General features: G+C 38.7%; 1 protein-coding gene across 1 annotated transcript in view; it reads right to left on the minus strand.

Annotated features, from left to right (window-relative positions):
* Positions 1 to 10,228, minus strand: part of LOC127624970 (protein unc-13 homolog B) — a 92,432-nt gene extending 82,204 nt beyond the window's left edge. Inside the window, exons 1-4 of the mRNA XM_052099969.1 lie at positions 10,176 to 10,228; positions 3,288 to 3,405; positions 1,929 to 2,052; positions 1,317 to 1,390 (exon numbers count right to left, since the gene is read on the minus strand). Of these exons, the coding sequence (XP_051955929.1) occupies positions 1,317 to 1,390; positions 1,929 to 2,052; positions 3,288 to 3,405; positions 10,176 to 10,228 (369 nt within the window). The remainder of the gene's footprint in view (positions 1 to 1,316; positions 1,391 to 1,928; positions 2,053 to 3,287; positions 3,406 to 10,175) is intronic.
* Positions 10,229 to 15,445: the final 5,217 nt, after the last annotated feature.

The raw sequence follows: 15,445 nt of genomic DNA on the forward strand, positions 1-15,445 counted from the left end.
CCTGTCATACCACTTTAATACCTGTGCATATTTACAATAAAGTGCATCCCTTACAGTAGACATATAGGCCTACTTGTAAAGATTTTACATTGATTAAAAATGCAATTAAGCATAGCAGCAATGAAAACTAAATGCAACAATAGATTTCTTGAGCAGGGGTTCTCCCTGTAGAGACATTTCTGGTCTGATCTGCCCTTTCATTTGTTATAAAACTCAACAGTCTATATATGAGTGGCTCTCAATTGGTGGGTTGCAAGTCAAAAATAGGTCACAGGTCTGTTCTGATAGTTTTACAGATAGCATGGGTAAAAATGCTAAATGCAAACAATAAAATGCAACCAACCATATAAACATACAGCAAAATAAAAAGCCTTACTAACTTTTAAAAGGGAAGAGACATGGGTCTCATTTCTTTCATTGTTGACATCCAATGCCAAATAAACTCTCCAGTACTTTGGCACATATTTATCTATCAAGTGGTAAAAGCTAGCCAAATTAGGCAGATGCCACCATGAATTGTGTGTGACATGGTTGTGTGAGACGCCTTCATCCTCGAAAACCATGAACAAAAAACATAAGGTAAGAGAGAGAAAACCCCCCAAAACAGACTATATTAAATACACGTTCACTTGCAACAGGGATACACATGGTTTGTGCAAACCGCATTGTGTTGTGTGCATTGAATTATTGGCTGTTGAGAGCATGAAAGCATTAAAATTCGAAACTAAACATTAAATGATAAAGACAAGTCTCTTGAGTACTGCATTAACAAATTACTATAATATATGAATACATTTCGATTTTTAACTTTAAGGATGCTTTTGTTTACTTTTACAAGATTACAATTTTGGTGTCATGTTGCTTGCTTTAAATGTCATATTTACAACAACTTTTCAATGTCAAATCTGGGCCCTGAAGTAAAACCAGTTGAGAACAATCTCTTTTTAGGCCCCTGCAATGACTCTGTAGACACAGCAGGTGGCAGTAGAAGATAAAAACATGAGCATGATTCATTTCACTTAAATGCAGAAATCCTTTTTGTTTTAGCAACGGCACAAAGTAAATCAAGAATATTGCGTATTACAACAAATTCATGTAGGTTTGGGCAAGTTAGATCAAATATATAACTAATCATGGTCACAGTAAGGAATGCATCAATATTGCTTAAAGAACAGAAAATGAAATAAATAAAAATCCACATGTCTCTTGCCCTGTCCCATTAGAGATGTTTCTTCTTACCCTTACATTATCACATACATATCTCTACACCATCTAAACACATGCATGAACAAACAAAAATGAGATACAGACTGTACCTCATCATGTATTCTCATAGAATTGATACGCTCCAGCTTTTTAGTCCAATACTGGGCCTCGTCATCAGGGATATCTGAACCATCAACAAAACATCAAGATAAAGTTACAGATAAAGTATATTCCCATAAAACTCTTTCACTGTTTCCACTATATCTCTTGCTTCTCCCTTCCAGTTTCTCTGTCCTACTACACACACAGCTCTCTCAAATTCTGTATTCAAAGTGTTTACAATGGCATGAGACACCGAGGTTATTGCAAGAACATCACAAACAGAGCCCTTCTACTCCTCTCCTTTTTTCTGTAATGCTCTGATCTACAGTATGTCTCCCCATTAACCTATCTTTACTATCTTTCTATAACATGCTTTCTTATATATTGCAATTTAAAGAACTGCTTAGGATCAATTCTGAGAAAAGGTATAACACCATTTGTTTGCAGATGCCACTTGGTTTCATATTTTATAATGCAATGAGAATATAAGTGTGGCTTTTAAGGGTCGCAATACTTTTTGAGGCCACGGTATATGGCGCGCACACACATGGCAGCCAGAAAATATGCTTAGGATGGATACAATGCTTTCAAAATTATGGAAATGGAAAAAACAAGAATACCAAAAGGAAGCTCGAAGCGTGTGTCCAGCAGCACTTGGTGAGGAGTGGGGTTTTTAGTACCATATATCTCATCTTCCTTCATCAGAACCTCAGAATCCAGTGAGGTCCATTCTCCAGGCCCCTCCTAACGAGAGAGAGACAGACCAGCACTATAAAAGTCATGCCAAGCAAAGCGTTGTTAATACTGACTCTGAGATACAGTATGAGTGCAATACAGATAAAGAGAGAGAGCGAGAGAGAGAGAGAGAGAGAGAGAGAGAGAGAGAGAGAGATTTTGTTCATAATGTCATGTTTCATGTTTATTTTATATTATGTATATTGTTTTTTATTTATTTAAAAAATATTTTATTTATTTATTATTTATTTATACTTTCGCCAGTGACAAACTTTGCTCTGTGTATGTCATGGTTCCTCAATAGGTAACCCGGGGACAACATCCGGTCTGCTAGAGTCAAATGTATGGCCCGTGCTAAAGGCCTGCTCACACCAAAATGAATGCTAATAAGTCTTACAATTGAATTTGCAATTAAGGAAAGTGCAGGGAGTAGATCTCCTTTGGAGACGAGCTGGAACAGTTGACTCGCATGTGGGACATTTTTTTTGTTTTTGTTTCAGCAGACAAAGTTGTGTAGTTTTGTGTATCTCTATACAAACAAAATGTTCATAATTATTTTAATAAATAAAACAGGCTACTAATACTGAATACTACTAATACTAGTCACGCATTAAAATATTTATGCGTGACTCTTTTAATAATAAATACAACAATATTAATAATAATAATATTAATAGCAGTAGCACCATAAGTTGTCATTACATTGATGGCCCTTGACTTAGTAGTTTGGCCCTTGGTGAAAACTAATTGGTGAACCCTGGTGTATGTGTTGCAATTTATATACGTGCAATTTATGAATTTATGAGAGCCACCCTAACTAATTCAACTAGCTTTTTAGTCCATGTGACTCTTTTCCTGTTTGAGTCACCAGGCATGATTGCTTAGAAAAGTATAGAAATAGGTATCCCTAATACAAATCAATGGGGATAAAATAAGTGCCAAAGTTTAATACTTAAGGTTATGGGTTTTGAAAAAACACTAATTATATTTGATGTACCCCCTAAAACCTAACTGAGTGACTTTCTGCTTAAACAGACTGTTAATTATACACTCATTTATGTCTTGACTGGTAACCTGGGGTTATTCCAAAACTGTCCAGAACATTCCCCACACACCCCAGCTCTGGGTATGACTCAGATGGTCTTGACAACATGTGTGAGACAGGGTGGGAGTAGCACTTTCATGCCTCACCAGAATGACAGTGGAGTTGTCTGCATTCGGATTGGATGATGGTGTCCCCTTACCTCATCTGACGTGTGGATGGTGTTAAGTGGGATCCATGCAGTTCCTATCAAGGTGTCCCAGATGAGTCCTTTATTCCACACCTCCACAACCAGACCCAGGTCCAGACGATTAATTTCACTTAGACCACAGAAACAAACACACACAGAAATACACAAGAAAAAAACAATTAGAACATCAAAAAATATGGACAAATGCACAAATACAGATCTTACATGCATTTCTAAACTATGACCTGTTTCTTCAACCTCAAAGCAGGCAAACTGTAGTTTTATGCCTGGGCCTGGCAATAAAGGAATAGTTCACCCTAAAATAAAATAATTAACTTACCTTTAAGCCATCCCAGATGTGTATGACTTTCCTTCTTTAACAGAACCGAAGTGAAGACTTTTACAAGCACATTTCAGCTCTTTTTGTCAATACAATGCATGTTAAAATCTATTTGACGGTCCAAAAGGCATATTTAGGCAGCATAAAAGTAATCCAAATGACTCAATCAATAAATGTCTATTGACTCCAGTCGAAACAATTCAATAATTTAAATGATTTTAAGTTTTTATCTTTAAATCATTGCTTCCGGCCAGTGGTGGATTGCTGATTGAAATGACCTAACTCTCATGTAACGTTCCTTCCTCAGTTGTCTACAAAGCGTTAACTTCCGACTTCTTGCATGAATGCACCATTTTGCTCACGTAACGTGACAGCAATGTGATGTAGACTACTGGCAGGAAGCGATTTTTTAAAGTTAATAAAGTTTTAATTATCAAAAAAAATTTACACAAACCTATTGATTTGCTTCTGAGGGCATTAATTGACAGTAATTGGATTACTTTTATGTTGCCTAAATATGCCTTTTGGACCATCAAACAGCAAGCAGCCTGATGACACCTGTTTTTTTTTGCATTTGTATGGACAATCAGAGCTCAAATGTGCTTATAAAAATCTTCACTTCGGTTCGGCTGAAAAAAAGAAAGTTATACACATCTGGAAAGTAAAAACATCTGGGATGGCTTAAAAGTAAATAAATCATGTGAGAATTTTTGGGTGAACTAACCGCTTTAAAATAACGTTTTTTGCATCATTCACCTCTTTTCCTAAAATCTTTGTTGCAAAGCATGCTCTCACTTACAAGGGATTTGTGCTCTGTGACAGTGAGACACAGAACAATAACATAAATAAAGTAAATAAAGTACATGATACGCATTAAGACAAAATAACAAATTATAGGCAATAAGAATAACATATTTACACATATGGGAATATGGGAATGTAATAGGAAAAAGAGATAAGGGTATGCATAGGTATGAACTGAATTTACAGCACACATATTAAATTGCACAGTGAATATACTGCTAAGTGCTCTGTAGTGCCGGCCAGAGGGCATTAGATCAAAGAGTTGGTGGCCTGGTTGTACGGGGTTAACAGTGATATTTCCAGCCCATTTCCTCACTCTGGAGGCATACAGGTCTTAGAGGCTGGGCAGGGAAGCACCACTAATCCACTTTAAAGTCCGGACTGTCATTTGTAGTGTTCTTATGTCCGATTTGGTAGTCGAACCAAACTAGACAGTTATCAGAGTGCACAGGACAGACTCAATGTCAATGACCAAGTAGAACTGTATCAGCAACATCAAAGGGTACATGAACAGGGTAAACTGGGCTGAACATCGACATCCAACATCTACAAACAACGATCAACCGAGACTGAACAAACAACCGGGCTTAAATACAGAGGGGTAATGAAGATCAAATGACAAACAGGTGAGAACAACGATTGAAAGCTGGCAGTGATGAGGGCTGGGAATTGTGGGAATTGTAGTTCATGAGAGGTGACACGAGAAACACGGGGCAGACAACCAGGAATCGTAACACTAACCCTAACCCTAACCCTAGCCTCTTAAGAGGGGGCAGTGTGGTCCTGTCTGCTGAATTATTACAGTATTCACTAGTGGTCGACCGATATGGGTTTTTTAATGACTGATGACGATGTCCAGAGAGCAGGGTGGCCGATAGGCCGATACAAAATATGATATATCACTATATTAAATATTGTAAATATTATAAACATAAAATTGCTAAAAAGAATTATAATAAACCCTTATTTAGCAACATATTTACTCAATTTAATACAAAACTAAAATATGATATTGTATTTTAAATGGTAGATTGCAGTTTCTTCAGATTTCTCTTTAGTCATCAAATTTTAGAAATGTATTTGAACAACAAATTGTTAATATATTAGGAAGAAGGAAATAACAGTACACACAGTAGTCCAGCAACCATGGATGGCATGTCCACACAAGCAATCAAATTTTTTAAAAGAATATAGAGTCAAACTAATTGTACATACAGTGCATAGTGAATAAGACATCTACTTATAGCACACGTGAAGTGCTTTTAATTTGGGCTGCATCCGAAAACATAGGCAACTGACTTGCTGCCTAATCAGTTAATGGCTTAACTGACATCTGTTTTGAATGAATGGAACTCTTAAGGAAAATGGTCTCCCAACAGTTTGAAAAGCACCTTATTTTCATCCTACCTCCATATATAGCCTCTGTAGGCAGCATTTTCCTGGTTTTAGTCGCAGCCTTGAAATTGCACTCATGCTCTTGTGTGGATCCAGCAATCTCCTGACAGTTTAAACTGCATGGATCGCTTGCTTGGATTAATGTTTTGATTTGTGAATCAGAGGAACTTTTGATCCTGATACTGAAGGTTTTGATTCTGGATGGAATCTCTTGGGATCATAACTCGTTATAATTAATTATTCATGTTTCCCTTTTAGAGATATTTTGACTGTGGTATATTTTGATAAATAATCTCATCCCCGTTTCTAAACGATTTTGCTTCAAAGCTATACCTATGTGTCTAATATTATTGTCAATAAGCCATGAGAATAAAATTACTCCAATAAGAGAATTAATCATAATTATCTTATTAAAGCTAATTCCCTACAGTAGAAATTGTGAGCGGATACAACTAGACGTTGTATTACGATTTTAATGGTTTAATGGTTAAGAATTTTATTCAGACAAATAATCTAGTTATTTGTCATTTATCTAAATGATAACGATTGTCAAATGTGACTGATTCCATTATAAATTTCCTTACATAGTAATGTAGAAACAGGACCATTTAATTTAATAAAACACACATACTGTTTCCCTTACAAATAATAGTAATATACATGACATTTTAACCAGTGCAGTGAACATTTATCATACCAAATTCGCTACATATATTGTTGTGAGAATCTGGGCACTTAAACTTATTACTGTTTGTTACTGTTTTGAAACCAATTTCATTAGTGTTGACCCAGATCACCAATCACTGGTGTTGGTTGCTATGGTGACGACAGTTCACGGGAAGTCCTAAAGAGACTCTTCTGTGGCAACTAACCGCACATGCGCAACTTGCCAACACCATATTGTCAACACAGTACAGCTAAGCTAATAGCATAACAGCACGCTAAACTAACCAGTTAGCGAACTTTCATTGAAACCCCTAAATATGCTACAACATGCTTCACGTACATGTGATTCCCATGTATTCATTTATAGCCTAAACCTGAGCACGATGTTAAATTCCTGAAGTGATTTAATGTCAGAGCCAGTCTATCCATCTATTAAAGTTGACCACATATATATTCACATCAGTGATTAAGGAAATTATCTTATTAGACTTTTTCCGAAAAAAAGTAAAAATGCTCCATAAAGGTTTAAATGATGCATTTAGTTTTCATCTATTAGGAATATTCCTCCTTATGTAAAATGAAGAAACTGAAACATGCCATTTTCTTCTTCTTCTTTAAACTGTGCTAAATGTGAGAATGTTAAGTGTTCTTGAACTGGAAAAGTGCTTAAGTGCTAAATGTAACATAAATATTATTATTATTTAACTAAATAACGGTGTCCTATCGTAAAAAATTATGTTTTTAGGATATATTGATGTCTGAATTTGTATTTATTATTCACTGCAAAATATGTGCTTGACAATTTCACATTTTGCATGACACCTCTTGCCTTCAGAATAATATTGTTATACATTCACAGCAGTTTCATGCAGATATTAATATCTGAAATACCAGAAGAAACCACAGTTAACAACATGTTCCACAGTTAATGTAGCCTAAAAATTCAGCTTCATCTGGTAAATTTTTTAAAAATAAAATAATATACATTTTAAAATAATCATTTGGATATTGTGCCAATAATAATAATAATTATTATTATTATTATCCATCCATATTCTATAGCTGCTTGCCCTATGCAAGGTTGCATGCCTTGGCAGGAAACACCCTGGACAGGTCTATTACAGGGAATTATTATTATTATTTTTATCATGCAATTATTATTATTATTAAGCTATTATTATGAAAAAGCATAAACAAGGCATATTTTTAACAGAAACCATAAATGGATGAGTAACATTTTAAAATGGGCGTTTCATTTAGTTTTGACACACTTCTGGTTTAAGCCCTACCCACACCCAGTTCTATCCGAATCAGATCATTTTGTCATATGAACAGATACAGATACAAATACGGATAATGGATTCGCTGTACACCCCTACTATGCCTTTGTTTGTGTGTGTGTGTGTGTGTGTGTGTGTGTGTGTGTGTGTGTGTGTGTGTGTGTGTGTGTGTGTGTGTGTGTACGGGTTTGAGTGGATAACGAGGACTTTTCTTAGTTTACAAACTGGTAATTACAAGGGTATTATGCTATAAATGTAGTTTATGAGGACATTTATAGTGTCCCCATAACTCTAATAGCTTAAAAACAAACTAAATGTTTTATTGAAACGTTTTTGTGAGAGTTAGGTTTAGGGGATAGAATCTATCGTTCGTACAGTATAAAAATCATTATGTCTATGGAGAGCCCTCGTAAGGATAGCCACACCAGCGTGTGTGTGTGTGGATTTTTTACATGCTGATCATAGTGAGTCCTAGTGAGCAGCAGGACAATAATCCAGGCACAGAGGATCTCCCTTTACACACACACACACTCACAAACACACACACACACACACACACACACACGTAGTGTTTCCATGTTTTATGGGGACTTTCCATAGACATAATGGTTTTTATACTGTACAAACTTTATATTCTATCCCCTAAACCTAACCCTACCCCTAAACCTAACCCTCACAGAAAACTTTCTGCATTTTTACATTTTCAAAAAACATAATTTAGTATGATTTATAAGCTGTTTTCCTTATGGGGACCGACAAAATGTCCCCACAAGGTCAAAAATTTCGGGTTTTACTATCCTTATGGGGACATTTGGTCCCCACAAAGTGATAAATACACGCTCACACATACACACACACACACACACACACACACACACACACACACACACACACACACACACACACACACACACACACAAAGTCAAGGAGTTCCTGACACATTATCCCTATAACCACACTGTGCCTTTTCAAATGTGGTAAAGGTTTTGATAAAAGCATAAATATATGTTAATTTCAGCTAGTAGTCAACAAATTTGGGCTTTTCAAAAGGCTGTTGCAGAGTCAAAATCAAATTTACCATAAATTGTTACCAAAAATATAATAGAAATTAATACCAAATCCATACATTTCAAGCCATACAACTACATAGTTCATAGTGACCTTGGCTGTCAAGCTTCAAAAAGGAAAGAACACCAAAAAAGCATAATGAAAGTAGTGCATATGACTTGTGCACTCTATTTCAAGTCTTGAAAACCCACAGCAGAGGTTTGTGTAAGGAACAGACCAAAAAGTTATTATTCTGTGAAAATGTTCACTATGTCAGTGCTTGCGTCTTGCCTGTGTTCATGTTCAGAATTTCAAAACCAATGTTTTTTCCCCTTTTCCATAATTTTTTTTTTTATCTAGACACAAGCTAGAGGCAAGCTTCAGCGGATTTGAAGATTATCAGTGAATAATTATGTAATTTCAGTCTGTTCCTACACAAAGCTATCATTATAGCCTCTAAAGACTTGGAATACAGTCAAATAGACTTCTATAATGGTGCTCTAGTGGTGTTTTTGTAGATGTTTTTGGAACTTGACAGATGTCACTATGAACTCTTGTTGTATAGCAAGAGCTGTGTAAAGATTCATCAAAAATGTCAATTTTTGAGTTCAATTAAAACAATTACTTTATACAGGTTTGTAACAAGATGAGGCTCATCCCCAACCCAATTCTACAGGTGATAAGTAGAGAGCATGAATGTAACCAAATACACTCAGAGTATAACAATCACAAAATGCTTTAATCCAACATTAGTCCTTGAGTTTTGTGTAAGTGAATGTTTTTGTGTGTAGTCCCAGTCCTGCTTTCTCTCTCTCTCTCTCTCTCTCTCTCTCTCTCTCTAGTAATTACTTTAATTGTGGCTGATTCTCATTATGTTTTCTTAGGAATTGTTCTATCTAGAACAATCTGAAAATCGGGGACAATTTCTGGGACACACAAAACCTCCTGAGAGGCCATCAAACACCTATTTAACATTTGTCATTTCGACACAAGAGGGTCAAAGGTAAGAGAAATTGAAGTGAGGTAATTTAAAGCAGGACAAAAAAGCAATCTCATCAGACATGATGGCTGTATGAAGAAATACTGAAAAAGTCAACAAAAGAACATGATAACTATTATATCTTTAAAAGACAATTCTTTCACCCCAAATACATTTATTTCTATTTTCTTCCAAGGATAAAAACAAATATTCAAAATTGGGGAACAAATGTAAAAGTTTAAGAATCGATCCTTATCGATCCTAAAACAATATTGATTGACCACTATTCTGAATACTGAAGACCCCCTCTATGGGGTTTACAGCCCTGATTGCTATATAAAATAAAATATTAAAACAGAGATGAACAGACCTAGAATGTTTTCATTTACATGGAACACTTCTGCATATCCAGTTTGATGTGCTCATAAACATCATCTTTCATTTTCCACAGGAAAGTAGTTTTGAGTGTTTTTAAAGTCCTTCAGTGAATCAGGCCCTTACATTAGTCCCAAAATTGAGCACTGTGGAATAGACATGCCTAATAACATAAAAAGAAAAACATAAAAAAACACCGCTATACTCACAACATGAAGTCTTGTTCCCAGCAGGGATGGTCTCCCCGCACCGTGATGGTGGTGCTCTTAACATTCTGGACCTTTAGCGTAACATACACGTTAAATTTGTCTGCAAAAGAAAAATAACCATTTATTATTATTATTAATTAAAGGAAGTAATGTGACATAATCTGGTAATCTGACATCCATTGTTGTGGAATTGTTGTGGAAAATTGAGACGTGACATCTTCCTCTAACTGCGTGTGTAAGCGTGTGCGTATGCGCGCATGTGTGTGTGTGTGTATGTGTGACATATTCATGGGTTTATGTAAATGCAATAGTTATTATGTGCAGAGACAAAGACAGGCTGTCAGAGGTCAAAACAAGCAGGCATAATTAAACCTAGACATAAAGTGCCACAAGAACACTTAGAGAGACATGGGTACCAATGATATCATGATAAATGCAAGTGTTTCTCTATCTCTCCATTCCAATTTATAAAAAAAACTTATGTATAATTGGAATAAAAAGATAGACTAATAGTAAAAGTTAAACAAAGTTCAACAATTCATGACTTTCTTCTCTTGATAATTGACTTACCAGGAAAACATCCAACAACCAATTCACACACACACACACACACACACACACACACATGTTGTGTTTCCATGTTTTATGGGGACTTTCCATAGACATAATGGTTTTTATACTGTACAAACTTTATATTCTATCCCCTAAACCTAACCCTACCCCTAAACCTAACCATCACAGAAAACTTTCTGCATTTTTACATTTTCAAAAAACATAATTTAGTATGATTTATAAGCTGTTTTCCTCATGGGGACCGACAAAATGTCCCCACAAGGTCAAACATTTCGGGTTTTACTATCCTTATGGGGACATTTGGTCCCCACAAAGTGATAAATACACGATCACACATACACACACACACACACACACACACACACACACACACACACACACTTATTGTGTTTTTCAAACTTTCCTTCTAGTCATCTTATATAATGTTCATATATAATACTGGAATTTATAATTCTGTAATGTCTTTCCTATACAATGAACCTCAACCTAAACATTTTATGTAATCATAATATGAAAGCATTCAAATTTATCATGAAGCCAATCATGCAAACATCTGCATCTGCCAACAACTGGTTATGTCTTTGAACTTGTCACATATTCCCTGTTGTCTTTTGTTTTTGTGCTTTTATGTTGAAGTTCTTGTTTAGTTCCTGTTTCCTGTTTGGTTTTTGAAGTCTTTTGTAGTTTCATTTTATGATTGGTTTTCCCCTGATTGTCTCTCATTCCCTGATTGGTTCCTCAGGTGTTCCTTGTTTTCCCTTGTGTATTTAAGCCCTTGTTTTCCCCAGTTAATTTGTTAGTTTGTGCATGTTTTGTTATGCTTTGTGCTAGGTTCCCTGTGTATTTCTTTACTCGGTGTATTTCTTTACTCGGTGTATTTCTTTACTCGGTGTATTTCTTTACTCGGTGTATTATTATTATTATTATTATTATTATTATTTTATTAAAGCTGCACTTAGATCCTCATTCTTCGCCTGCCTTGTCACAGAAGAACTGACCCAAGATGGATCTAGCAGCCATCAGCGTTCTCCTCCTCGAGCAAGGGGACTGTCCAGTTGAGGATCACGTCCGTGAGTTTAGAGCTGACGAATTTAGTGCACTACCCGAGTTCTTGGAGGAGGCTCTGCGAGTTAGCGGCTCGCCTTTCACTGTGGGCGTAGAGGAAGAGGGCTTTAAATCTCCTCCCACAGTGGCCGCTCCCCAGCCTTCCATGCCTCATCCTTCCATGCCTGCCACGGCCAACGAGCCAACGCCCACGCCTGCCAAGGCCAACGACCACACCTTCCACGGCCAACGAGCCAACGCCCACATCTGCCACAGCCAACGAGCTGGAAGTCTCGTCCGTTCCAGAGCCAGCGTTGCCAGCCTCGTCCAGAGAAGAAAGGCTTCTGTTCCCCAGACTCCGCCTTCCACGGCCCCGCCCCGGAGTTCTCCACAGCTCCGCCCCCGGAGACTGTTCCTATAGCGGCTCCGCCTCCCAGGCCTCCGCCCCCAGAGACTATTCCTATAGCGGCTCCGCATCCCAGACCTCCTGACCCGGTCCCTGTCCTGTGGCCGACTACCAGGCCTCCTGACCCGTCCCCGTCCTGTGGCCGCCTCCCAGGCCTCCTGACCCGGTCCCCGTCCTGTGGCCGCCTCCCAGGCCTCCTGACCCGGTCCCCGTCCTGTGGCTGCCTCCTGACCCGGTCCCCGTCCTGTGGCTGCCTCCCAGGCCTCCTGACCCAGTCCCCGTCCTGTGACCGCCTCCCAGGACTCCTGACCCAGTCCCTGTCCTGTGGCTGACTCCCAGGCCCCCTGATCCACTCCCTGTCCACCTCCCAGGCCTCCTGACCCTGGCGTTCAGCCTGATCTGCTCCCTGACCTTGCCATGTTCCTCTGCTCTCCTTGCCCCTTGTGCCCCCTAGAACTGCCTGTTTGCTCCTTGTGTCGTCGTCCCCCCGAACCACATGTTTTCCCCTACACTCCATGGACAATTTGTTTTTGTTTTTTTGGAGCGTCTGGAATCCGCTCCTTAAAGGGGGGGCTCTGTCACACATTCCCTGTTGTCTTTTGTTTTTGTGCTTTTATGTTGAAGTTCTTGTTTAGTTACTGTTTGCTTTTTGTAGTTTCATTTTATGATTGGTTTTCCCCTGATTGTCTCATTCTCTGATTGGTTCCCCAGGTGTTCCTTGTTTTCCCTTGTGTATTTAAGCCCTTGTTTTCCCCAGTTAATTTGTTAGTTCGTGCATGTTTTGTTATGCTCTGTGCTAGGTTCCCTATGTTTTTCTTTACTCTGTGTTTTGTTGTTTTTTTTTTTTGTTTTTTTTAATAAAGCTGCACTTCTTCATTATTTGCCTGCCTTGTCACAGAACTGATCAGTATATCAGTACAAATTTGCAGCACCCATCTGAAACGCACTATTTTGAGATCTGGTTTAAGACAGTAAAAGTAAAAAGTGGTAAATCACTTCTGTATCTTGACCCAGGACTCTGTGTCCTGATTTTTACAAAGACCTCAAAGCAGATTACTATTTTAATACAGTTAGAAAAATTGTCAACCTCATAGGGGTGATTTGTAAAAGAAATGGTCAAATATAAACAGAGAACGAGTGGATGAGAGAGAGGAAAAAGTGCAGAAAAAAGCATTGTCAAATTGGATAAAAAGGATTATTTAAAATATTATTATTAATTTTGAAAAAGTATGATTATTTCAAGATATTGTTATTTCCATAATGAAATCATCCTTGTGATTACTCTAAATGTAGCACAAACAATTTCCCAACTTTTCATTTGGGAAAATTAAGCAGCAGTATATTGCTCAATTGCATGTGTGTGTGTGTGTACAGTGGCATTTTTCATCTAATCTAGATGTTTTCCCTGAGAAGACCTCACAGAAACGAAGTCCATATTTTGTACAGTCTTATATGGAGGACATTCTTAAAACCACTCAAAGAAAATGTTGAACATAAGAGGTGTTTCAGGACATGCACCTCGTTGATGGTTTCCTCTCTTTTTTCACACTTAATTTCTTGTATTTTAACAGTCTGATTTTAGGTCTAATGAATCTTATAGATGGTCCCAGAGAAAATGTTGTGTTCTCACTGAAGAGGATGGCTCAATCTGACCATTTGAGATTATCTGGCAAGGCTGACAAATAGTACAGTCAAGACTTTAATGCTTTCATTCTCTTCCTGCACTAAACCTACATTTTAAGTTCCCCCTGTCCTCTAACTTTCACTTTTCCAGGTCCAGTTTACAAACGAAATGCATGGTGAAAGAGAAGGCAAGCACAGAGAAAAGGGTGCCCAAAGAAAAGATCTCTTTCAAGTGAACCTGTTGACATGCAATTAAGAAAACGTCCCGGGTTATGACTATAACCCTTGTTCCCTGAGAAGGGAATGAGACACTGCGTCGTTGAAAACGACTCTTTGGGGAACGCTCCTTAGCGTGCGCCTCTGAATTATGAATGAAACTATTCCAATCTTGATTGGTGTTGCGTCATGACGTAACATGTGACGGCATAACCGGATGCATAAAAGTGACGCCGGTACACATACACATTAGCCTAGCGATGAAGCAAGCCGCTCTCAGGCCTTGAGGGGCGTGGCAGGACGACGCAGTGTCTCGTTCCCTTCTCAGGGAACAAGGGTTATAGTCATAACCCGAGACGTTCCCTTCCGAGGGAACTCGCACTGCGTCGTTGAAAACGACTCTTTGGGGAACGAATGCCCACTAGGCCACGCACCGAAAAAAGGCCTGCCCTAGGGTGAAACTGAACTCAGGCACTCAGCTAGGACGAGAGCACACGTGCGCCAGGCGTACTGGGGAGGTGCAGACTGTAAAACCTGATGAAAGTGTGCGGGGTAGCCCAACCGGCTGCCTCACAGATCTCCTGGAGGGGTACTCCCGATAAGAGAGCCCTAGAGGACGCCATGCCTCTAGTTGAATGAGCCCTCACGGCCAAAGGTGAAGGCAAATTGCGCACCTTGTAGGCCGAGATAATAGCCTGAACAATCCAATTACTAATGGTTTGTTTCGAGGCAGGAGCCCCTTCTTAGGTGACCCAAAACACACTAACAGTTGGTCCGACCTCCTCCAAGAAGAGGACCTCTCGAGGTAAACACTCAAAGCTCTGACAGGGCAGAGCAAATGGAGCCTCTCTTCTTCTGCCGACACATGAGGTGGAGGATAAAAAGCCTGCAGGACCGTAGACCATGCCGTGTTAGACGGCACCTTAGGCACATAGCCAGGTCTCGGGTGTAAAATGGCTTTAACTCCGCCAGGGGCAAACTCCAAGCAAGCTGGCGTCACTGCCAGGGCTTGAAGATCACCCACCCTCTTTAGAGAGGTAATAGCTAAGAGAAAAGCCATCTTGAACGTCAGGTCCTTGGGCGAAGCCGACTGAAGGGGTTCGAAGGGGGCCAGGGATAACCCTTCGAGAACCACCGCCAGGTCCCAGGCAGGAACCCTGGACCTGGTTGTCAGTCTCATCCTCCATGTACCACAGAGAAAACGAATGACCAG

Source organism: Xyrauchen texanus, chromosome 3 (assembly GCF_025860055.1).
Source record: "Xyrauchen texanus isolate HMW12.3.18 chromosome 3, RBS_HiC_50CHRs, whole genome shotgun sequence".
Lineage (NCBI taxonomy): Eukaryota > Metazoa > Chordata > Actinopteri > Cypriniformes > Catostomidae > Xyrauchen > Xyrauchen texanus.